General features: G+C 37.8%; 2 protein-coding genes across 2 annotated transcripts; one reads left to right on the top strand and one right to left on the bottom strand.

Moving 5' to 3' along the window:
- Window positions 1-8,228: 8,228 nt before the first annotated feature.
- LOC113465243 (uncharacterized) lies at window positions 8,229-9,338 on the bottom strand. The gene is made up of 3 exons (XM_026819755.1): window positions 8,938-9,338; window positions 8,526-8,699; window positions 8,229-8,428 (listed from the first exon to the last, which is right to left on the bottom strand). The coding sequence occupies exons 1-3, from the start codon at window positions 9,326-9,328 to the stop codon at window positions 8,340-8,342; spliced, it is 654 nt and encodes a 217-aa protein (XP_026675556.1). The 5' UTR covers window positions 9,329-9,338; the 3' UTR covers window positions 8,229-8,339.
- A 583-nt stretch (window positions 9,339-9,921) lies between these two features.
- Window positions 9,922-18,412, top strand: LOC108632532 (uncharacterized). The gene is made up of 4 exons (XM_018037184.2): window positions 9,922-10,257; window positions 10,576-14,046; window positions 14,110-14,250; window positions 14,330-18,412. Exons 1-4 carry the CDS (start codon window positions 9,928-9,930, stop codon window positions 18,158-18,160), a joined length of 7,773 nt encoding a protein of 2,590 aa, XP_017892673.1. The 5' UTR covers window positions 9,922-9,927; the 3' UTR covers window positions 18,161-18,412.
- Window positions 18,413-26,694: the final 8,282 nt, after the last annotated feature.

Below are 26,694 nucleotides of genomic sequence, written 5' to 3'. Positions count from 1 at the left end.
CTTATTTTCCGAAACTAAGTTTTGAAATTTTTCCATACATAACACGTCAATCGAATTGGTTCAACATAAACGAACAAAGATATAAATATATTTTTAATTAATATGTAATGTAAACGCGATTGACATGAATCTTTATTGATCAAACGTGGAGAATGTCTTTTCGCATAGTTCGAATTGATATAAACGACACCAAAACCTCATTTCGTACATTTCGCTTTCCAGTTGGAAATAGGATACCAATGAAAGTTTGAGTGGGAGAATTTGCATTACATTTCAAAGGAGTTTTTCAAGGAATACAATTTTTCCCTCTTCAAGGCTATTTTCATATCTCATTGGAATCATTAAATATATTTTTATTTCAGTACGAGGTACACGATACACCACTTCGTGTTATCTGCCTTCCATTAATATTCAATATTAGTAGTCGGAACTCCAACGTGAATGATTTACATTTTCATCTACTAAATCGTCGGAGCATGAGCCAGATATTTACTAAATTCTTTGATAAATTGAACGTCTATGACCTTTAATTTTTCTGGATCCCAGGACTTTACTCTCATGAATGTTAACGTGATTCATGGTATAAGTGGCACGCGAGTGACAATAGCAATAAGTCACTAATTTGTCAGAATAATTTATCCGAGTATCGTTCCTCGCGTCGTCGGCTGATAGTTTAGAAGGAAGTATACCGCGTATGTAAAATATGTTCTACTTTTCTCGCCTAAAATTGTACGTACAATTTGCACAACATTTTTATCAATCCCGATAACATTAACTTGTATATCGAATCTAGGTTACTCCTTAGTTAGATTCACTGTGGATCTAGGTCAGGTCTAGGTCAGATCGTAGACACTCGTTTATGTAACTCCGCCGACTCGCGTGTCATGGCACATCCAAAGAAATGCGTATATTTTCATTCAGTCGTATTTTCATTATTATTCAATAAAAACGTGGAAGCGCAGCATACGACGATCGTAGACTTTCGTTTTTCTGTAAAACAGTTGATCGCTTATTTCCTCCTATTTTTGGCGGTACGGCAGGTCAAGTTCACGTGGAACGCATGCGATATACATAATTATAATTTATAAACTGATTTATTACTTAAGAGGATTAAACGTTGGAGCGAAATACATAATTTACTCAGTCCGCAAGTTTCGACTGGCAACTCCGTTCGTTCATGTTAATTTGCAAACTCGTAGGAGGGTCCTGAGACGTTTCAAGGTGGAACATGAACCTCTCAAGGATGCTACCTTCCTTCGTATATCCTAGTATTTTCAATTTCGAAATAAATTTGTCAAATTAATTGAGTGTAATGCCTAACGATGATTTATCATTCGTCAATTTAGTCATATTAATCTTGTCATAGTTTTGTTCGGAGATCTTTTAAATTATTGAGATACTTCGAGCGTCCCGAAATTCCCCTCCGATGAATAATCGGCGCGAAGGCCAAATGTAATGTCGTGCAAAGACGAGATATTTCGCAACCTTGAGACATTATCGTGTTACTTCGTTATTAAAGACGAATTGTACATTTTTTTTTCTACTTGGAACAGGAACTTGCGGTCAGTTCCTATTTTTTCATCTACATGTTCTCACGAGTTCCTCATTCGAAATTTTTTTGCGAGGTCCTAAAAGACGCCGGAGAGCGGAGTTGTGTAGCAACGAACCCAATCTTGATCGGGCTAAAAGGGTTTTACCCATGACGTCAATGGTTGAGAAGAAAAAGAGTCAAAAGGGAGGTCCCATAGCCTGTTTATACCTCCGTTGTCCTTCGACCAGTTCCTTGCTCGCAAGAACCAGCAAATTAAGAATAAGAGGAATTTCGTTCAGTCGTGAGATGGCAGGATGACAACGGAGAAATTTAAATTTGCATTCCAATCATTGCATCGTTTACAGTTTATTGACAGCTTAATCATTTTTGAGTGATGGAAATTGTATTCACTCTTAAATATACAGCCTCCATGAGTCATACGAATCATTGAAAATACTTTGTGGTAAATATGAATATCTGTTGGTTAAAGAGTAGCTAAAGGACAAAGATTTTTCTTCGCATAATTTGCAAATATCTTTTGCATAATGCGTTTTATTGTTTAATACGCTTGATCGTATCGTGTTCCCTGTCACGTATTTTTCAGTGGTCGCGCCTACACGGCCTGATTTGAAGGAATAAATTAATAGCTACGATGTTATTATTGCACGATAAAAATACTCAAGTTAAATTCTACTACTGTGGTAGACGTCACTTTTTTGTCCCATTATAGAAGACTGGTTGCTAAAAGTATTTCCCATTCGATAACTTAAGAAAATGAAGCTAGTACTTTGATCCAACGAGCTGTTTAATAGAGATGAATGGGTGAAAATGATTAGTACTGGAGAATTTTATCGAGGTCGTTGTGTTCAGTTCTGATTTCCATGAACGATTAGAAGAAATAATGACACGCTATTTGTTGCATGTGCGCTTCTAAATAGCTTGGAAGCAACCAATATAAGGTATCCAAGCATATAAATGCGATCATCAAGATGTAATTAACTAAGAAGTCTGATCGTTGACGCAATTAATGCTAATTCAGACAGACAGATTCCGCGAAACGTGTAACCAGTATGTCGTCAATCTACATTTTTCTCTTATGAACTCGTGCGATTTTTGTCCGACTAAAATCTGATGATCACTGAAAAACATCATTGTAGATTCAAAGTGAAAGATGGGGCTCGATAAAAAGGATTGATTTAATGATTGATGTACATTATCAAATGACCAACTACCCTGAACTATCAATCTCAAAGTAAAATAGCTGTGATTAACGATCTGGGTCGTACAACAAAAAATGGATAATGTCAATTTATAAATTATGCTACTTCCTTCATTACACAATGTATATTACAGTTAGACACCATTTTCTTAGTTATATACAATTGTCAGACACTATATTCTTAGTTATACAATTGTGAGACACATTCGAGTGATTAGGAACGATGACAAATAAGAATAAGTTCACAATTTTCGTACAGCATACATTTTACTTGACACGTGGCAATCATTTTCACTTGTTAGAAAAAATTAGTACAAAAAGAGGCAAAATGGGTCATTAAAAAGATTGTATAATAATACACTAAAAAGTTGTTTTCATCCGACAATATTTGTTAAGAGGATAATCATCGAACGACTAATTACAAGATGATCCAGATTAAAAAACTGATTCTACTGTACAAGATTGTGTATATTTGCACAGATTCGCAAACGATTGACGTACGAAGCAAATAACAGTTTTATGGTAAATTAGAATTTTTGTTGAACATTATTTACATAATGTATGTGTGTCATATTTTACTACAGAAATATAAAATGTAAATATCTTTTCTTGCTTCGCGATTAATTACAGATCTTGTTAATGATTTGCAATATAGTCCGCCATAAATAATCATGATACCGTGTACAAGAAAGCTTTCATGTATATATTCTATGTATTTTTCTTTTAACTGCAGAATTTAACAAGTTAAGTATAATTAATCGGCATTTTATTGATACTAAGAAAATCCGACAATTTCTCCATCGAAACAGCAACCTTTTAGCAAAAATTTTCGTCCTTCCTCGAATAATCTTAAACCGTTGGGCTTGCGGAAAAATTACATAAGATTTCATTTGTAGCTGACGATCAGAAATGCAGCTTTTGTTTGAAAAATGATGAAACGGTTTACTGCACATTACTCGTTAATTATTGACACTAACAAAAAATTAAAATTTATTTTTTTCTCAAAATTTCGAAGAATGACACAAATGAAAGTTGTAGATACTGCTATTACTTAAAAGAAAGAAAAATTCTTTTCTATCTCGAATACTTCAGGAGTAATCGATTAATTATTTCGTCCATCGTCAAATACTTATTAATGAATGGAGTTAGAAGGAAGTTGCATAGAACCTGTTTTGTATCTGACAATTACAGCTACATACAATACTATTTTTAATCCTAACTCATTACAGGATTATTACGGTACAAAATGCATTACAATATGAAGTCTACGTAAATCGTTCTAAATAAAGATTGTATTTTACGAGGGGATTAAAATTTCTTCAGAGATTTTTTGTTGTTTTCAAATAAATAATGATCGATGGATTCGAACTACATGACAGTATTAAAAGAGTAAAGAAACGCGCACCGTCCTATCTTATCGCCCTTACAAACATTAACTCGTGCCCCTATTGAACAATCGCGTGTTTGTTTCATTACGAGCGTGCACAATTATTGTAACAAATGTCGAGATAACGAGAAAGTCATCGTTTCTCTTCCTCGGAACACGTCTATTGTATCGCACGCTGATGAGTTATCGCACGTCACTTCGAGGGGTTCATTGAGGCTTCGCTTTCGTGACACGTATTTCTCCATCTGCTTTCGCAAGTTCATGGCTTAGCGGCAATTGCGACGCTATCTGCGGCAGTGAACTTTTCATATTATTAAATCGGGATACGTATTTAACATACGATTTACGTATCACCTTCATGCATTCTTCGAATCGATCGATCACGGTATCGAGTTTTACGCTTTTTATCAGAGGTTTCATAATTTTTACTCTCATTAGTCGTTCGCATTGTTAATACGAATCCTGTTCCACATTTTGTAATAAATCGACCTCGATGCTAATGTCGACAATCTTTGTACTTCATTTATGAGAAACATCTATTCCAATCATCGTTGCGCAATGATACTTACAGGGTTGCAATGATGTGCCAAGGTGATAATGATACGTCAGTAATTCACGTTTTTAGAGAATGTCATGAATATTTGGATTGCATTTATCAGAAACGATTATATTCAAATATCAACACATTCTTCCCTCTGATACGATTATATTATAACATAAACGTGTCCAATATCTCGAATCTTACTTTTCAACTTCCCTCGATCATTCTTCTTATTGACACTATCGTTATATGACGTTCTATTTAATGTACTCCGTGACGCGCAGATCTCACATGCCGTGAGACACATAAATCGGTACGATTGATTGATACTCTTTTTTGTATCAATCTTTATTGCTGTGATCGAAACCCTCAATTATTTTTTGCAATCTCGATTTCTAGTGTTTTTCCAAGCACTGACGCGAGCGAGGTAGAAGTTTTTCTTATATTCAAGCTCAATTACTGACCGGTCTCGAGAATCAACACCATGGAGTTCAAACAGTGAGCACGAAATTATAACGGGTGAAAGATATACGAGGAAAGGCCTGTAATTTTTTGCGTGCGCGGTGCATTCACCATGGTACGGTGTTGCGAGCAGACGCTTCGTGGACACGGTACGTACGTTGGAACGTTGCGAAAGGAACGCGATCGTTTTCGGTTGTAATGGGCATCGTTTACTCGCGACGCTGTTACGTGTGCGCAGAAATTGCTTAACGATCTGATTTAAACAAATTGCTGTTTGGGAATATACGAGGCAACGGGAAACGTATATTGCATCGAGTTTACTAGGAACAGTGTCGATCGTATCCAGTTTTAACGTATTGGCTACAGAGAAATCTGATTCAGTGAGAAAGAATGAATTAATCTTATTTCAATTTGAATAGGTATTTTAAAAATGTTTGTCAATTATCTTTGAAACAGTAAAAGTTGTTGGCAATTCAGTCGAATATTTACCATTTTTATTGTACAACAAGAATTTTAGCATTGAAATGTTAAGAACTTTCCACCGGAGATATTATCTGTTAAGAAAATTTCATAGCACAATTCAGTGATTATTGAATCCATTTCTAAGAATTTTAGCAGTTTCGCAATGCCCATACACGTGGATTCCCTGATGTTTCGTTATTCATATATTTTTACGATTCGACCTTGCGTATCGATAAAATTTTTGCATTCACGTCGTGTTGCATTCACGTCCAGGTATGCGATTTATTATTTCGCAATATATGACTGTTTAATAATACGGTGTCTAAATGTTTATCGTTTATCTCTAGCGACCGAGGAGACGTGTAACGAGTGGACACTGTGGACAGTAGCCATGAGAGAAGTAACAGGAAAAAGAAGCTCTCTCTTTATGATAGTATTAGTAATGAACTTCTACAGTCGCGATTCACACTGTTCATTATGGTGTTGGTCGGCTGACGAGAAAATTGCGTCTAAACATTTCGTTAAAAAAGAGGATGAAAGTAGGTCTGCGACTGAATCTAGGAAGCTAGTCTGCTCTAGTCTGCCCTCATATACAACTATAGTAAGAACAGTGTTCGAAAGAAATGATTCAAGAGTTCACAGAAGGTTACTGCTTTTATTCTATCAGTTAACGAGACTTCTTGACTTTCGTTTGAGTATTAAAACACCTTACGTCATTGTATGTAATACCTATTCGAATTTGCATGGTGAGCTTACGGAATGAGCTAATGTATTTCGTGTTTTGTTCGTAATTATATTCAGCATTACCATAAATAATTGGAGTACTGAATGCATAAATACACATATATCAGTCAGAAAAATATAAGAAAATACGGTAGTTTATCTATTGAGAATCTAGGAATCTTCTGCGCGTGTGATTCGCAGCGATAAAAAAATTATGATTGATGAACAAAATTTACAAGTTATTGACAGTTCCGGTTGAAAAAAGTTCTACCTTACTCATAATTTCGTCATTCATTTTTTACCCTGTAGATATTTTCTTGTTTTAACGCGTAACACTTAAATACGTCGAACGTAACTGGTAGGTAATTATCTGAAACTGGGACGATCGTCTCATTGTTCGCCGTTTGTCATCTATTCATTGATTTTTATGCTAAGTCTTCGATCTCCGGCGATCAGGAAAAATCTAAACGACCACTTCTTTCGTAATCTCGAATCATCGTGATATTGGCAAATTAGCAGATCGTAAACTTAATTATGATTACGAGTAATTTGCGCATGTTTTAATTTCTGTATTGGATTGATTCGATTTAAAAAAAAATTAAGTAAACATCCCATATATACATGTACCTNTTAATTGATATGGAGTAACAGCTATTTGCGTTTAATCATTTCCTAAGGGCATAATCAATAAGCTTATGAAAGAAACAAAATTTGTTGTACTTACGAATTAGTATTGGCGTCTTGGCGTAGCAGAACATCTTCATCTTCTTAATTCCGAACGGTGCAGGGATATTCGTTCGCGATTTTGTCACTGTTGACTTTCGAACGTTTTAAAGATTTTTAGGGAAATGCCAGTTTTTATACTGTTCCGGGTGCCTTCGTCGGCGATCGATCATGTACTGAGCGCAGCTGCTCGGTCCGTCGGAGACGTTTCTTACAAACCGCTTTTTTCGGGTGATAAACGGCGGTTACGACTGTACGCTGATAAGGAATCGGATCGTTCTACAGGAGTCAGAGATACTTTCTGTATTAGAACGGCACATAGAATTAGCGGATTGACGGATTCAATTAACAGCTTAGAGAAGTCTGTTAACGAAGCTATGTGAATAACTCAGATGAATTGTTCCAATTCGTTTTCGCATTTACTTTAATCCCTACGTGATGTGATGTTCGATACGATCTTCATATACGTCTAATTCCATTAGTGTCTATTTTGTATTTTACATGTAAAAGATTTTGAGATCTCGTTATGAAATGACAAGTATAGAAAAAATTGATGATAATAAGAAATTCATTATTAAAAATGAGTATGAAATAGTTTTTTTCTGTCGTGTGTTTGTAACTTAATTAATTGTTTGTTTATGTTTATCAATGAAAATTAATTAATCGGCAGCTTCCTATAATCGTTATGCTACTACGCAATAAGAACTACACGAGTTAAACGTCTGAAAACGTAATAGAGATAAGAAGAGAAGAGATACGTTGTAAGAATCAACTTATCTACTTTTGACATACTATTAAAAAGTAGGATTCAAAAAATATATAATTTTCCATTTATGCCCTGGCAAGAGAGGAAAATACTATTTCGTATACACATGTTTTTCAGTTACGTTTAATATTAAATTGCATCAATTGTTTATTACGTAAATTTATTGTGTGCAAGTTCGAAAAATTTAAGTTTTCTATTAAGTTTAAAAAGCACGATTTTTAATTCAACCGAGAGATTACACATTTTAATTCTCTTCTTTCTGATGACGTGTCACTTGAATGCCACCTATAATCTTCAGTAAAATGTAATAACAATGTTATATAGTATGGATTCTTATCCCACGAGAAACACACCGTATGTATGAAATTTTTAATATTGCTATATTTTATTGTTATAATTGTATTTACACTTTTTGTATTTATCAGTAGACAAACTTTTTCATGATTTATTAGGTTCGTGTTTCAAGTATTTAGTGTTTAAATTATATTAGTGTTATTGCGTTCTAGTAATATTAATTGGGTCAGATTAGTTCTCCTGTAACTTAGCTTTGCTTTCTTCAGCGTCGCGTTGATACTTCTTGATCTCTTCCATGTCTTTAGCTGTCAACCTTACACCTGATATTATTCAAAACGATGTAAGAACTATTTCACGTTTAATATAAGAAAATTTTACTCTTAACTTTATTTATAAAAAAGCTAAGCTGGTTATTACCTGTTAGACATATTTCGCTGTCGAAGGAGCAAATACTGTCGCATTCGCTGTCTTCGTCTTCTTCTTGCTCTTTCAAAGTCTTAGGATATCGCTTCGGTTTTCTCTTTCCTTTCGAACATGGAAATCTCATCTTGACACTCTTCTTGCGGCGAACTACGTAAGTCTGGCTTAATTCTGTCGCAGAAACGCGTAAGGTATTTTAACATCGCAATTGTTGACGTGATGTGACATTACATTGTTTTCATAACTCTGTGGTGTAATGCAATCGCATTAATTTTTAAACAAACAGTATTAGGAAAGGCAGAGAAATGAATTCGAGTAAATACTCAAACCATGAAATACTTATATTTAAATAAATAATAGTTTCAATAATACCTATTTACGCACTATGCATTTAAGATTAAGATCTTACGTGGGATTTCGGGTTTGAAAGACAATTTCGTTGTATCAAGACCCAAGCATCTCGCGTGAATTGGATTAATAAGATATTCTCTATCTTCCAGTGACGGTTTTATGCAATTCACTAATAGTTCCCCGTATGGAATATGTTTGTATATCTTCCTTATCAACCGTGATGGTTTCTTCTTCTTCTTCCTCTTCTTGTCCTTACATTTTCTGGTCTTGGGCACTTGCGGATCTTCACTTACGTGTATCTCGTCCTCATCGACGCAATCGAGAACAGGTTCCTTCTTTTTCCGTTTTTTCACTTTCTTCTTCTTCTGCAATTTTTGTGCACGTTCTGCCTTCCATTTCAAATACTTTTCGCAATCGGTAGTACGGTTTATGCCTCTTTTAGGTACCATCGAACTTCTTGGGAAATGATACTTTTAGTGTCTATTGCAGTTGATGAATTGATAGTGGGGTGAATTTTTGTCACTGTCTTTTATATGACCATATTGATTGAGTTCCGTTAATTGACTATTTATATTAAATCCATGATGAACTATGAGAAGGTTTGGCCGGGGCGGAATTTGGGTGGATGCATTTTCTGATGTCTGTGAATTTATCAAGAGAACTGTAATATATTTCGATTATTTGTTTCTCGCTTGACACAACATTATAATGCATCTACATCTGTAATTAACTTCATATCGCACTCTGTCTTATCACCTCGACAGAAAACCTATCAAACCTAGCAAAATTTTAAGTATCGTAAAAATTATATAAAAATGAAAGTTATCAATGTCCGATACCTTAACAACGTTTTATAAATACGTAAGACTTGTAACAAAATCTTTGACAAATCAATGTGCAGTGAGTCACAAGATGCGAATCTAAAATGCTACAAGTGTATTTGATGAAACCATTCATGATTTCCCCTGTTTTTGGAATATCACTAATTTCCAAGTGTTACAATTTATTGTTGTGACTGGGATAGACAAAGGGAAATCAGTGTTTGAAAATGGAAAGAGTGAAGAAAGAGCATCTCCGAGAGCAATTAAAGCAACTCGCGGAATGCGACGAGATCGTCTCTTCGGAGACCGTGCAAGCTATCGGTCAGGTGACGGACGTTGTTCGCGGTGCCGATGACAATGCGCCGAGCAGCGATGAACTCGACGAAGATCTCGAGGAGCAGTACAAAGATTTAAATTTCTACCTCGAACTGCCGAACGATACGTACTCTTTAACTGAAATCAGGCCTGAACTCCCGACATGCGTTCGATACGGCGTGCGCGCGGGTTTAACACATATAAATATGCCACAGTTTTCACCATTATCCAAAGGTCATCAGGTAAATACTTATTTTTTTTTTTACTCTATTTTATATATATAATATTATATTATATATATGCTTGTATCCAATGGTTTGCAATTTTTCTTATAATTTGAGATCGAGTCAGAGTGATTGTGGGTTTACAATGTCCGTGTAATAACTACACCTAAGGCGTTTTAGAAAATGCTCAGATGTTATCGATTATTCGCCTTAATTCTTCAACAGTTGTTGAACTTTCTCTATTTTCTGTTCCCGATCAACGATGAAATTATGATCAGGATGATAAGTGACTTTGTTCTACTATAACACGTTTGTTGCCTATTATTTCGATGACAGGGTGGTGCGTCAGCGATCGCCGCATTTGCGGCCACAACCGTTTACAAGTCCCATTGCTGGAACGAGGCGGTCATCGATCAGATCATCGAGGACGGCGACACGTTCTACTGCGAATCATACAAGGACATACACACCGACGATCGACGACTGCTGTCGATCCTCGACTTAAAGAGAACGCTGTGCGTTCAGAATAGGCTGACAGTGAACGTCAGCATCCAAGAGGCGGCTTACGCTGGAAAATTTCGTTCCACCGAGCCCACAGAGTTGCATCTGGTGAAAGCGCTTGATTTATTTTTCAAACGTCACAGAGCCGGAATCTTGTGCTCGTCCGTGTTGAACATAGCAATTTGGAGAGACTCGAAGTATTACAATCTGTTCGATGGTCAAGCGAGACAGGAGAACTGTGAACCGGCACCCGACAAAATGAGTGGAACGTCGAAGTTGTTTTTGGTCAAAGATTTAATTGGCCTCCTTTTCATTATCCTCGAGAAGAGCAATGTGAAGAATGAGCCGTTCTGTCTTTACGCCATAGAGATCAGTGGCGTCGACCATTATACCCAATCAGTCGACGCTGAGAAAGCGGAGAAGCCACATAAGATACCACAAAGAAGGCCGAGCGGTTACAAAATGCAGGCAAAGTACCGAGCAGTCGTGCAGGGTTCTTATCACATAACGCACCCAGCAATCCCGGCGCCTCTTCGCGGTCGAACCTACATGATCATAGCTCTAGCAGCGCTGGTATATTCCCGGCTAGTAAACGCGAATAAATGGACCAGTGCCCTAATCGACTTAATTTTCAATCAATCTAATATATACTTCGTCGACTTGGTTCGCGTGCTCGATAAAGACTTGAAAGACGAAGAATTCGAGCTCCGTTTGGACGACGTTATGGGCGACATCATCCTCGGCGCTTATTCTGCTAAAATAAAAATTCGCACGAACGTCGTACCTGGCTACGGGCAGAAAAAGGGTAAACTTAGCATCGACGATGGTATTCGCGAGTTCTTCGATACTCAACAATGCGGTTTATTGGAAATAAAAAATTTCTATTACGCGATTTGGAGGCACGACGATACGTATTATTTCATGGACCCTTACGCTTGCGACGACGAGGGATTTAGGAGCGGTATGGCTGAACTGGATGGGTACGAGAAGGCAGGCGAAGCTGCTTGCGTGACGATGAACAGTTCGATCAATCAAGTGATGGAGACCATTATGGAGAACACGGGAAGCAGGGACAGAGATCCGTTTGTGATCCACGGAATCAGGGTTTTATACGTGAAAACCGGAACCACACCTGGCGGACCTTTGGAGAAGGTGATCTATCGCGAGAAGGGTACAAATCGTAGACCGCAGGCACCGACGGTGCCGGCTGTAACGGAGAAGGATCTGAAACAGCAGCAAGAGATGGTCGACATGACGCCGAAGATACGAGCCGACATGGATAAGATGAGAGACGTGGAGGTTCAAGTGCCGGACATGCTTAGAGGTGCACAAAATTTTATGATGACAGAGGACGAGCCGGTGACATACGTGATCGTGCCACCTGCAGAACCAATAGAAGAACCGGAAGCTGGAGGCGAAGGAGAGGAAGAGGAGGAAGAGGAGGAGGAAGAAGAAGTTGCAGAAGAAGAAGAATACGTAAAACCTGAAGAAGAGAAGGAACCGGTTGAGGAGCCAGTCGTGAGAATTGTCAGGGGTTACAAAGTTGTAAACCCTAATCGGTTATTAATTCGTGGCTCGAAGAACTGTTTGGACGAAGCTTTCGACGAACATTCGAGAGGGAAGCAGGGATTGATCGCTGCCCTATCGGCCATTGCTTATAGAAAACTGAAAGATCCTACGAAGTGGAGAAACATGGACATCGATCAACTGATCGACGTGAGCAACACGATCTATGAAGACGTTGTAGACTGGATAAGAAAAGGGCGACCTGCTATATTGGAACCAAAGGAAGAGATGTTAGGCGAGGCGGAGGAAGAGGAGGAAGAGGAGGAGGAACTCGAAGGGGAAGGCGAGGAAGAGGAAAAATTGCTGCCTAGGCCGAGTCACTTGGATTTAACGATGCTACCAGTGAGATTGAAAATGGGAGAAAATGACGTGTTCTATAAGACGAAGATGAAACTTATTCAGGGTGAGGCGATGCCACTTGCAAATCTCGCCGAGGCTCTGGAATGTTACTTCAAACGATACTCGGAATTGGTGCTGGAGAACAAGAGACTAATGTATGGTATTTGGAAGAGCGGTACGATTTATTGCATGTTCAATCCGTATGGAAGCGACGAGGAGGGTTGGCGTATTCGAGACAATCCAGCATCGTTCGCGGTGGTAGGGAACTTGAACGAACTGACTGATCTTCTTTATGGTGTGATGGAATTCAACGACCCTTCGTTCATAATTCATTTTGTGGCACTGGATTCGATTCAACCCGGTTTGTTCGCCACCGAGGAAGAGATAGAACTGCCCGACGAGACTGCGATCGAACAGTTCAAGACGAGATTCTTACCGATTACGGACGATGACCTGGATAGATTGGAGGCCGAGCTACTGGCAGCAGAGAAGGAAGAGGAAGAGGTAGATGCCGCGGATATCGTAGATATAGGCGAGGAAGAAGAAGAGGAGGAGGAAGAGGAGGAAAAACGTAAACCCGGTGTGGTGGACGAGGAAGAAGAGAAGCCGATAATCGATCCTCTGCTCGAGGTCGAAGAACAAGATCAACCTGACGCACCCTATCGTTTGAATCTGATTTTATTGACGTCCAACATGAAAATCTTTGATGAAAACGAAGAGACCATCGATCAGGTGCATGAACAAATAGCGTTGGAAAAATTGAAATACGATCATCCTCCTCCGTACGTGATGCCTTCTGGTAAAACATTGGCAAAACTGCTGGAAGCGAAACGAGCCAAGAGATCCATTCCTTCGTTGGTGTCGAGGTTCTCCATTGATTCTAGATTAGACGTGAAGAAGAAAGGTGGACTTTCTACGATATTAATGGCTAGATCGACGATAATGATGCCGGGAGGCATCGTCGATGAGGATAGTAAACCTTCGAAGATGATCAAACTCTCGCCGAAGAGATACCTGTACTCTCGAATTCTGCCGATTTGTTTGATGCCCATGCGAGCTATTAACGATATATATATTCAGGATGACGATATTACCAAAGCAATGCAGGACGAAGAGGAGCAAATATTGGAGCAAGAGAGGATAAGAGCTAAGGACTTTATTCGCGACGACGTGCCGGAGGTACCTATTGGAATTCGCATACGGCCGATGTTGATACCACTTGGGCCGATCATAAGAACGCCAATCCCAGAAAAGAAGGTAATCACCTGCATGGAGAAGAAGAAACGGAAATGCCTATTGTCCAGAGCTGACGAAGGAGATGCTTTCATGGAGAAGATTCTGTGCAACACAGAGGATCTGTTGTTGGAACTGCTCTTCCCTGATTACAAGGCTAAAGATCAGGTTCGTTTCTTACGATACGTAGGAGGATAATTTTTATTGACGGTTTTTTCACGATTCTGGTAGACTCATCACGAACTCAGGGAAAGTGAGTCTAAGACAAAGAGCATTAAAGCATCCGAGGTGGGCTCTGAAACTACCACGACTATTAGAAAAACTAGTGCTCCCCATAAGAAGAAACCAGTTCAAGATGTTTATGGTTTGAAAGTAAGTTTTAGCTTCGAATTGAATAAATGAACTGCTTAATATTAAATCATATTTTATTGATACATATTTTTATTCAAAGCTCGTGAAAGAGGAGGGAATCCGAGTACTCTTTGGTAACATATGCCTTGAGAACCGTGCCGAGAAAGAGATCTGTCATTTTAAATCTTGCTTTTTCACTGCCTTGCTTTGCATCTTGACGAAGATCAAGCTGGACCCAGATCAGTTCAGCGCGAGCATCTTAGATCAATTAATTTTCCTCGGCGACAAGATCTATCAACAAACCGGGAAACTTCGATATAAACCGTATCGATGGTTCCACCACATTGAGATAGTCGACACGCTTTACAACGTGATCACCAGGCAAACTGTATACGCGGATCCGGAAAACTGCGACGACGACGAGTTGGAATTTGTGTTGGACAATTTCTTTGAGAAGCACAAAACCGGGATCATCGTTTTCTTGAACTGCTCGTACGCGCTTTGGACAGCGAACGACAGATTTTATTTGTTCGATCCCTACGCCTGCGATGACAAAGGAAACGCGACGGAAGGTGGTTATTCCTGTTTCATGGAGTTCTGCGATCAGAACGCGATGATCGAGAAGATCGAGAACAACGTCGGGGAAAATGTGAAGAAACCGTATCGGATTTACACGGTGTGCATAGCTCATATGGAGACGAGAAAACGTAAGAAGAAGCGTAAGAAAAAGAGAAAGACGCGTGGATGCGTGGAGAAGCCAGAAGAAGAGGTCCGGGTGGAGGATCACGCGCCAGAAGTAGAATCGTCTACTGAGTCGGAGGCGTCGCTGATCGAACAGGCTGATTGGGTGAAGCTAGAGTCGAAAACTAGTCTCGTGTACGACATGTCGATTCCCGGATTCGCTCCTATCGAAAATTGTAACGCCTCGATGTTTGACGTGATCGTTCTGGAGAACGAGATCACCAGACCGATCCTGGCACCCTTCAAGAAATCGTCTTTGAGGGAATCCGAGCAAGTAGACGACGAATATCAGGCGGTGAGGCTGTTAGTCAGGAGACCTATTTACGACAGGAAATTCAAACCTCACTCGGCGGTCACTACTCCGTTAGATCTTTGTATCATGGCCTGGTCGTTAATCCACGATCCGATCACCTGGTCAGTCAGAACGGTCCGAGGATTGTTCGACGCCGCGCTTGATTACGCTTTTGACAGCGTATTGGCCACAGAGGATTCGACGGTCAGCGAAATGACCGACGGCTTACTACATGAATTCGAAATAGCCAATTACACGTTCCGAGTCGTGTTCGTACCTTTGCATTACGGAACCCTTTATACCATTCAAGGTTGGAACCTTTCTATGTCCTTGCAAAAGGTATTCGAGACGCCCAGCTATACAGGCGCGATTATAGTTTGCGGGGACATTCACATCGGTGTCTTAAAGAAAGATGAGAATCACTTTGCTTGGTGGACGGTCAGGCGAACGAAGAATTTGCGTATCATTACCTCGATCGATTTAAAGGAATTTTTGAAACTTCTCGTTAGGGAAATTGATCAACCGGACGAAACAGTTTTTATGATGAGAGTCATTACTGTGTCTTATGCGCAGAAAGTCGACCCTGACTGTAGTGACACGAAGGGATTGCACGAACCAGTAGTGCCAGCCACTTCGTTGGCAGAGATTCATAGAATGACTACAAAACCGTACGATCTCGAAGCGATCTTTAGGAACACGGTACCCGAGTCGCATAAGCCGATCTACATACTCGGAACAGTTGGCTTAACTAACAGAGACACGATCACTGAACCGAAAGTCAAGCGATGTTACTTCGTAGCCGTTTTAGCAGTAATGGTAAAGAGAGATATTATTCAAAGTCCGATGCCAGGAATGATAGACAAGGTATTAGAAGTAGCTGAAGCAGTTTATAGAGAATTCGCAGAGCCGAAGTTCCATTTAGAACATATTTTGCGTAACGTTACGGTGATGAACAGAATATTCGATTTTCGTGATTGCGCGTCTCCTTTGGTGACGCTCACCGTTAATCCTAGAACTATGAGAAACGATTTTTATCTGCAAGTAAGAAAGCATGTGAAGAAGTTCTTCAAAACGAACACAAGCGGCATTCTGCATTTCTCTAATTGCTGTTATGGTTTCTGGTATTCGAGAGCCACCAACGCGTATTATTATTTGGATCCTTATCAGTGCAACGAGAAAGGAAGGAAAGTCGCGAGCGGTGGGAAGGCTTGTCTTTGTATATTCCCTAGTGTTTGTCAAATGGTGAGACACATGTGTCTCAATCAATTCGAGGATACCTCAGGCTTCTTTATTCATCAGCTCCACGTGGACTCGGTGAACGTGCCAGCGTTTACAACATTCAAGGAGGATCCTATGTGGTTGTATTTGGATTATCACTGGAACTTCAGGCACGCGCCAGATATCGTGAAGACGGGCACCAAGAAGAAGAAAGACGAAGAGAAAGATGAAAACGTGAAACAATTCTGGAATAATTACGCCGTCGAAGTGTCGAATCTCATTTACTCAGTTTGGGGCACTATTGGATCGTACGATTCTCGATTTGGCGATCGAGCTGGGAAAAATCAGGCGGCTATCTGCGTGGCTGTACTGGCGATGCAGTATCTCAGTCACCCATCGAGATGGGGACCAGCTATTTTAGACTCAGCGGTAATTTGCGGTGATTCTTATTACACGGAAAGCTTACGAAGTTCCATACAAAAATGTTCGAAACATTACAACAAGTTCAACTTGCAATTGTGCTTCAAGATCTTCCCCCATTTGTGGACGATAGATTTCAAAGAGCCTATTTGCGGTGTCCTGTACGGTGCTCGAAACAGAATGACTTTTGCGACGGGTTTACTGAAAGCTTTCGAAGAGTCACCGAACGTTATCATTGAATGCAATAAGATCACCTTAGCGGCATTGGCAGCGAAGGACGGATATTACATCGCCGATCCTTGTTGGGTCGGGCCACCGTTGTTCAACAAAGATCACGGCGCTATCTACGTCCTGCGTTGCAGGAACATGAACACTTTGGTCTACGCCGTGATCAAGATGCTGAACACGAATCAGAGACTCGATTACCGATTGACGCCTGTCTCGTTCACGTTCGAGCAAGAAGATTTCGTCCTGGGAGAAGGAAAGTCGCACGAGGTGAAGAAGAAGGTCCTCCTGGAGCCTCTCAGAACCACTCCAGGGAGAGCTGACGAGTCTGGCGTGTTCATGCCAGGTGCTCAAGCAGCACCCGAAGGTGGCTCTTATCTCATGTATCGCAAGAATCTTGCTTTGGGCATACTGAAAGGCCACGAACTGGAGAATCCTGAGTTACCTTCTTTCGAGCCGAAGCTGGACGAGACGAACAAGACCAGTGTGCTTATCAGCACCACGTGGCATCTGAATCTAGGACAGGCTGCTCCTCTGGAAAAGACCGAGCCCGTGTTTGATCCTCAGTTGGTGGAACACGTGCCGAAAGAATGCGAGCAACGAGTCGTCGACTCGTTCGAGCCTACGCAGTCTGTGCAAATGTCGATCACCGACTTGCTGGCAGCATGCGATGACTATCCTAGAGTAATGGACTTCACCAGCACTCGGCCTCCACCGACGATGCCGCTTGAATGCACCACTGCCCCGAGCTTCCTCACGAACGATGCTCGTAAGCTCTTCCGCGCTCATGCCGCTGATATGGCTAAAGATGTTTACAAGTCTTACAAACATCGGCTTCCGAAGAGCGATAAGATGTCGAGGGTCGGTATCAGTAGCGAATCGGCCGTTGACGTAGGAGATATACACACTATCACGGAAGAAGAAACGGAACCGAAAGAGAACTCGTTAGTTACCGGAGAAGATGAAACTGAAGGCGACACTTATACGGAGACGGAGGTCGAGGCTACTGACGAGACTGGTGCGGAAGATGATTAAATAGATTTTGTGGCAAGAGTATTACGTGAAACTTTAGCAAAAATTACATCTTGAAATTGAATAAAATTTTTTATCTGTTAATCTACAATATCTGTTCCTTCAGTATAAGGTTTGTCACTGGGTTTGTTAAATCTTGTTACTGTTTTTTTTTTATAGATGTACGATGAAATATGATTCTAACTATAATAACAGTGTACATATTTTTATGTGATTTTAATTAAATTAATGAGACAGCTATTGGTTGAGTTTTATATCGGGAATCAGTTTTATCAAGTGTATACACAAAATTTTTAAACAATTTTCGCAGTATCTTCTGTGCGAAAACAGAATTATTCTGCACAAATACATATTCTTATTTCATCATTTAAAATATGATTTTGCAACGTACTTATTGAATAACGCTCCTTGCATAACTTATATGCACGCGCGTATGTGATCTAATATCGATAGAGTGCAAGCGGGAAAGAAGTGTAACGTAAACAACATAAATGCGAAAGGATGACAGTCGATTTCGTAATCATTTATTTCAAAGATCATTTTCATTTTTCTTAATAACTTTTTATTAATCATTATGAACTTATATCTGCCACACTAATGAATAATCAACTCCCAAGGATTAATGAAACAATTATGTTAATCGAATCGTAATTTATTTGACACAAACGTACAAACTAATAAGAATGTTCAATGGTGGACGGAAATTAACAGTCAAATTATCAAATTAATTGACGAATATTATTTAAAAAAAAAAAAACATTATCTCCTATGACAATGATATAACGCTAAACTTAAAATGACACATATGTATTGCATGGTGTTAACAAAAAATTATAATAAAATATAAGTAATTGTCACAAGAAACATTACGTAGTTACACAAATATTAAGTAATACTAAAATATGCGACGCATCCTTATATAAATATTTTACGCGTCTAATGATAGTTACATAATTCTTAGCAGTATAAAAGCAAAATTAATACAATTCATACAATTTATATAATATATATGTATATGTATAACTTTCAAGCATACAAAAATTCACAATATACAAACGTAGTGTACAGCAGGGATGACAAACTTCTTCTAAAAAATGCATATTGTGACTTCTTCTGGAAGCAATACAGGCCTGATTGGCCGAAAGCCCTTCGTTTATGTATATTCGTATATCTCAACTCTGTTAAGACGATCACATGTACTAAATAATAGAACGAATGAGTGCAGCTCCTGTGCCGTCGCGAGTGAAATCTCACGTCGCCACAGAAATAGAGAATGAAGAGCTAGTCGTTGAAAAGCAATGAGTTACGGTGCTCCTGGATAGAAGGAGAAGCTGAGGCTGGAGTAGATAAGAGCCGGAAGTGGCTCGCGAACCACCCATCAGTTCGTCATCCCCGCCTGGTTTACAGCATTTTAGAGCAGCTTGGATCATTCTGTTTGATATGGTTCAAAGTGACACGGATACACCAATTCAATTATTATCTGAATTCACAACTCGTATATGATATATATATAAAAATTAAAATATTGTACCTTATAAATGAATGCGGCAAATAGTATCAGAATTTGTATCGTTTATACATATCATTTTTTTCTTCAACATTTATATCTTTACTCTGTTTTAACTTTCGTAGAATTCGATAGATTCGATAGATTCGTCTTGTACATATTCACAGCGTTTATAGGAAGCGAACTTTTCAAGCGACTTTCAAAATGAATAGCACTTACGTTACAGATTTTATACGTTCTGATTACATTTAAACGTAATAACAATATTAACAAGAGAGTACTCGCGTAGATAGAATCTAGTATTCGTATTTAATATCGTCACGTTAGAAAAAATGTCACAGTGTAAAAGACGGTTCGTGGAATTTCATACATTTTCACAAAATAGATTCATTTGCAAATAAATTGTTGCTTTTAGTATCTGAATACCAAATCGACAGCATAAAGATTGTATGGCTTTTTTTTTTATATCGTAAAAGAGTCAATACGAAATGTCATTATTATCTTATGGTTATTTTGGAAAAACCGTCCAATTCTTTTTAGACCTGATCTTTTTCTAATCCTCAGGTAGTTTTAACATTAAAGGAATGGTCAGGCTTTTTCCTCTTCTTTGTTCCATCTACAGTCTACACATACTTTCGTAACGTCGCATCAGTCACTTTGATTTTATTATTTCTTACTGAATTTTTTAAATGCTTCTCGATATTTCGTGAATAATGGACGAGTATCAAAAGGCAAATTATATGTATACGTGTATCTACTGTTAAAATGCATCAAAAAGATCGCGTTTTGTTCTATAAAATTATAATAATTAACTTCAAATGTACTCGTGGCCATCAACGGATAAATGCAAAAAATAGTATACTAACATTTCGCATAGAAGTTGTCGAAATTATTGGAAATTAGCACTCTTAGCAATTAGAATTTATCAGAGGTAAATTTAAGGTAAGATAAGGTAATTATAAGAGTTCCTATTTTGATTACAGCAAGTATTATGTTTTTGAGTTTTGGAAGTCCATTTGAATGTAGCATTACGTTGCCATCAGTAAAATTTGTGACCGAACTTTTTTTACTAATAAACATTTTCGATCTTTGTGTTTTATGATCAGGTAAAGTTACTTACAAGTAGTTTATAAAGTAACTAGACAGTAAATAAAAAGACATAAGTAGTGAAATCCTTTTCAGTTTAATGTAATCGACGAAATTTGTTAATATGATACTATTTTTGTATAAAAAAATTTTTATCATTTTTATTTAAGATTAGTTGTCATATACTGTGTTAAGTCACGCTTACATTCTTACGATGGCTGCAAATAAGTTAAAGTATATCGTCGATATACCAGTAAGAGGCCAACTGGTCTCATAAGTACAAATAAAACATTAATAATAAATAAAATTAAAATAAATAAAATTTGAATTTTGAATTCTAGTATACCGACGATACGAAGTTCATGATAAAATGATTTATGAATTCTATCATTAGTACCGAAAAGGATTAAACGAGAGTAACTAGTTTGCCAATAATAAAAAGATACAAATGTTTGATTGTTTTGCAAAAGGTTTCCTTTCTGCGCAAACGATTGGAATTGGAAGTCTACTCGTTTTTAGGCGTTTCTTGTTCTTCGGTCGCTGGTTTCGTATACAAAATCTCAGCGTACTCCGTCTTGTCGTCGTTCAAACGACGTCCGGCATTTTGTTGCTGCTGCGTCAAATCTAATTCTGCATAAACAATTCCTCCTTCGCCAGGGGAAGGATTCGGTTTATTTTCTTGATCAGTTGGCGCGGCAGTTTGAACCTGTAGTATTTAAGTCAACATCATTGCATTTAAAATATATAGTAAATTAATTACTTTACTCATAGAGAAAGAAGTAAAATTCTGTGTTATTATGCAGGTATCCCTTAGTTAATTTTCAAATCGATAAAAGTTATTACATATAGCCTGAGATAATTTAATTTTTGAACGTTCTAAGTGTTTCATTCTCAAGATTACACTGTGATGTAACGCGCGATTTCTAGCGAATCTCAGTATATAAAAGAAGCCAACGGGAGTAAACACAACTCGTGATATTTAAATCTCGTTTATTTATGGAACAATATTATCTCTCAAAGTATTTATTTGTAAGTCAGACGTCATAATTGAACGAATACGTCATTCAGATGAATTGCGCGGCAGCGAGTTAATTACCTTTTCATCGTCGACCGTAACGACAGTCCTCATGGTGTCTGTGTCTGCGCCAGATACCTTGTCCTTATTCCGCTTAAAGATATTTGACAGATTTATTTTGGATTTTCGTTGTCCTCGAGATCCATCGACTTCCGTTCTGGAGTATCGGCCGGCACTTTCCGTATCACTTCTAATCAACACAATTCGTTCATATTTAATTGTTTAATGGGAATCCGTTCGATCTATCTTCTCTTACATTACTTTAGTATTGTCTCAAGCGACGCAAAACATTTTCTTTAAAGCTACATAAGACTTCAATAAGACAAATATACACGTGGAGTATCTGGAACGACTTCGTCACATTTTATGAATGATTTAACACTCACTATTATGAAACTTATAAATTATCAAATATTTATATAATCAATATGTATGCACGATGACAGAAAGCTGGATTTATGACGCGCGAATAAATAAACGCAGAAGCCGGCTGATGGAAAAATAGTGTAATTAATTTAATGTTGTTGCCGGGAACTAATCGATCGTGATTGCTGGAAATGAACCGTTGAACGCGTTTATATTTGCATTACGTGTCAGTATATATTAAAAGATTCAAGCTGCATTTACATAGTAAAACGATTTATGTATCATGTCTTTTACTGTAGGTGTGATGGCTGCGATGTATGGAACTTTTTCTTGTGTCCTGATTTATTGACTGTTAATACTGAACTTGATTGCGATTAGTAAATAAATATAACTGTGAGGGAGAAGCCAGTGCATTCTATTCGTGCGGTGTGAATAAAACAAATAATTTAAAATTATTATTAATGGAAAAACAGAAGAATGGAATGTAAAATAGAAAAGGATCAATTTTTGGACACGAGGAAAAGTCGATTATTCAATTCAACCTTTGTTCGATCAGAGAAAAATTTAATTGTGTCAAGATGGTTTATCTTGATAGGATCGGATATAAAATTGAGACGTATACGCATGGGTAATTGATCAACAAGCTCGTTACGGATGGGTAAAAAAGCTGACCTCCTCAAGCGAAATTGCATGTATGAGGTGGACTTTAATAAGCAATTATCGTATAATCCTCGTCAGAAATCGATAAATCGATCACAGTTAATATCACAGTCCTTTTTTAACTGCGCCCAGAGTGACTATTAAACTCAGACACAAAGAAGCGATTGAATTTTAAAACTAACTTTTGCAATTCATTATCGATATTTCTCTTTTTTTAAGCTGATTTAAAAAACAATCTGATTATTTAGCTAATTCGTTCAAATGAATTCTTTCCATGCAGTTGATCGTTTTCAATCTTACAATTAGTAAGAAAGTTAAAGATCGTTCACATTAGCTATTATTACAAGCGATATGAATTGGATGTAATACACGTGTGTTGCATGTAAAGCCAACGTTACGTATGTATGTATGTGTTTGGCATTTTCCACAAAATGATGAATCGACATTGGCAATTTTTGATTTTTTTTTTTTTTGTGAAAGAAGTAGAAAAAAGCTTGCCTTGGACTATTGGGTTCGCCTGTGGATTTCGATTTTTCAAAACGAAGTAGTCTAATACTCGCTGCCGGATCTGCATAGTCTCGGATTGTGTACGATTTCCTGGTAATACGGTAAATACCGATAGATAAATGTATTTCTACATGAAAGTCAGATATGGTTTCTATTTTCCTTTATCTAAATTCTCATTCGAGCGTTCTTTTATAGCGTTCACGTGTATAAAACAGATAAATATTACGGTATTAAAATATCGACTTTACTGATGGGAACAGAAATTTGATAAGTTGAAGTATGTTCGCTAACGAAGAAGCGAGGAAAAAAGAATATTAGTTACGAAATTTAGTGCAAAATATTGGAACACCGAATGTGCGTTGTGCCATTAAAAGGGATCAACTACAAAACCTTTAAACAAGTGTGTAAATACTCACGACTCGCCGAGGGTCCTAGACGTCGTGTTACCTGAAAATAATTGAAAGAAATAGCCTATAAATCCTTAAGAACCAGACAAACACTTATTGCTGAAGAAATACGTAGAGATGTTCAAAGAATCAGGATGGCATATTCTCGTGTACGTTTGTGTTATATTTAAAACAAATGTTTTATTTCAAAAATCATATAATACCTAAGTATAATATCATAGCGATGAATGAACTTACAGTTAATTACATACAGCTCTTCTATATATTAATTTCATTTGAATTCTTAATTAGATTTACTCTTGCCTATTGCGTTGTATCTACAAGTACAGATACAAAATGTTCATGTTTTTCCTTTTCATATTCGTTTCTTATGTGGTCGCAGTGTGTTCGAGTATACATACTGAGGCGTGGGTGTAGACTGTGTGTCTGTGTGTGTCCGTGTATAGTATTATACGCATTATTTCGTTTATCGACTTTATAACATTCAAAATTTCATCGATCTCTTCCATTTTTTTTTTTGTTAAACAGCGATTTTAATCACTCCTTTCTTCCCTCTCTCTAAAGTTTAATGTTTAAAGTAGCGATCTCTGAACTATTCTTAAAGTGTTTTCTCATCGGTGATGCTTTTCGCTTTGGGCCCTCGTTAGAAAAGAAAAACTAGATAGAAACGAACGTCACTATTGAATAATGAATCATAAAATATTTTTGGCGGCTTTTAACAAAATTTCGGGTTTCATGATTTCAATAATCACCTTTTAATCAATAATTCACAATCTAAAAATGTTTCAGAGAACACCATTCTCAGGTATTCGCAATCGTTTACATCCCGTCATCTTTATAATCATATTTAATATCTAGACTTAACATAAATATATGTATATATATAATATATATATACTCCATTGTATGGCCAACGATCATGCTTTCTCACAATATTACACTAAAATCTTCCCCGTAAATTTATTAGAAGTTTTACAAATATCTTCAACGTTCGTCCGCGCGTCTCGCGGCGAAAAGAAAAACTCGCTCGACCGGAATCATTTATTTAAGTTAAATTTTCCAAATTATAATGATCCGATTCGTTTTAATCTCGCGTACACGAGTATTCTAGAGGATGCACATACTTATACGAAATATGTATATTATATATGTATACCCTTAACGTAGTACTTATCATCTATACAAATGTAATCGCAGCATGATCATCATCGTTGATTTTTAAATAATTAATCGTTACAAATTATTATAGAAGCGAATGAAATAAGTGACCTTAAAATCGTTAAAAATGTACCACAAGGAATTTTTGTACATCGACGTATATCCGCGCGTAATATCCGTTTAATTAAAACTTTCTTTTTATTATCTCACCCTCTCGCGTTAATCGATTATCGTTTCGACGTGCTATCATCGTCGTAATCGCGGGCTGAACAGATCGAACACAGGTTGTGTACCGCAGACGGCTACGAACGCCCGTCTACATTTCGCGTTATCCCTTTCATCTATATTTTCCATTTAATACGGCAGCATTGCTGGACAAATATCTACGTCTTTCGCGCGTCCGAGTAGGACCGTGAGGGGGTTCGAGCGAGGCGGAAAAACTCGCCGCGTCTCGACTTGTGCCGTGAAAGATTTCTTGTATACACATTTATGTACTTTGGCAGTGATTTCCTTCGATCCGGCCTTCCGCCAATCTGTTTTGTGCTGATTTTTTTTCACCGTCACAATTTCGATTTATCAGAGCCTGTTGCGATTGTCAAAGGACGATCATTTCGGATACTGAAGCGTTTTTAGATTGTTAAAAAACAAACTGGATAGAAACGATTTATTTTATGACAGTGGAACGTCGCCCTGTTTTAAGAGGGGCCAATTTCAGAATTGTAAATTAGCTTCCAAGAATTGGAATGTTTATTACCCGATCGAAAAAAAAATGAACGTCCTGCAATGATCGTAAAAGTAGAACACGGTTCCATAAATCTGTTCAAGTTTCTTTTATGGAACGAGAATACTGTAAAAGATTTTCTGTGCATAGAAATAAAAAATTGTAGACCTATAATATTTTTAACGGTGTCATCCAATTGTTATTATGCTATTATGCTTCTCATTTTTTCCTGCGATAGGCTCTATTACATACGCTAATATGTGTTGATAATCGTTCATATGCATAATTATATTAAGTCTAGTAATAATAGGTGTCGTTTTTTAGTGTTTGTTTATGTATTGGAAAATGACATTAATTATTATTAGACCTAATACACCGGAACGATTACATGTGACTCGCTGGGAACGCACGGAGACACGCATTTGCTCTATTAAATTGGCAGTAGAAAGATATGGTACTTTGTACACGTCAAACCTGAAGTTAAATATTTTACATACATTGTTCAAAAGTTAAAAAACGCGGACGAGAAATGAGTTTCTAAATTTCAGATTCTTCTTTTCCTAAATCTGTTTAACAGAACAGAGGGTGTGCAAACGTGCGTTGCTCACGGTACATCGAGATGCATTTTTAACATCAGCCTCTTTAACGGCACAAACAACGCCTCGACGTCACGAATACGATAAGAAGTACTTAAATTGGCAACGTACGTCCACGCGTAATCGATTTATCTGTTTAGAAGTAATCCAACGCTCTAGTCTCTTTCGGTGTTCACCCGGTCGCTTCCCACTGAACGGCGCGACGACCAATCCTTTAAAACTCGCGCTTAAGTTGCGTAGTAATATTATAATCTTAACACTCTATCCGATAATAGTCTTCCTCTCAAAAAATTCACGGATAACGACAGGTCGCTCGGCAATTGGAGTGCAAGAGGATAAATAAGTAATCAGTTAATATTTACGAGTTGCAAGCCAAGTGCCCTCGACACAGAATATATAATATATATTCATTACTATTATATTCAATCTCGTACCATAATATTTATAATATATT

This window comes from Ceratina calcarata, unplaced genomic scaffold (assembly GCF_001652005.2).
Source record: "Ceratina calcarata isolate Rehan_Ccalc_2016 unplaced genomic scaffold, ASM165200v1 scaffold160, whole genome shotgun sequence".
Classification (NCBI taxonomy): domain Eukaryota; kingdom Metazoa; phylum Arthropoda; class Insecta; order Hymenoptera; family Apidae; genus Ceratina; species Ceratina calcarata.
This window is presented reverse-complemented; position numbering and strand designations above follow the sequence as displayed.

Bases quoted from the DNA above. Each gene is read 5' to 3' on its own strand.
- LOC113465243 (XM_026819755.1), bottom strand. From the start codon at position 9,328: ATGGTACCTAAAAGAGGCATAAACCGTACTACCGATTGCGAAAAGTAT. The intron at 8,700-8,937 runs GTAAGATCTTAA...TTTCTGCGACAG, and splicing joins TTTCAAACCCGAAATCCCAC to AATTAAGCCAGACTTACGTA. The intron at 8,429-8,525 runs GTAATAACCAGC...GAATAATATCAG, and splicing joins CAGCGAAATATGTCTAACAG to GTGTAAGGTTGACAGCTAAA.
- LOC108632532 (XM_018037184.2), top strand. From the start codon at position 9,928: ATGGAAAGAGTGAAGAAAGAGCATCTCCGAGAGCAATTAAAGCAACTC. The intron at 10,258-10,575 runs GTAAATACTTAT...TTTCGATGACAG, and splicing joins CATTATCCAAAGGTCATCAG to GGTGGTGCGTCAGCGATCGC. The intron at 14,251-14,329 runs GTAAGTTTTAGC...TTTTATTCAAAG, and splicing joins AAGATGTTTATGGTTTGAAA to CTCGTGAAAGAGGAGGGAAT.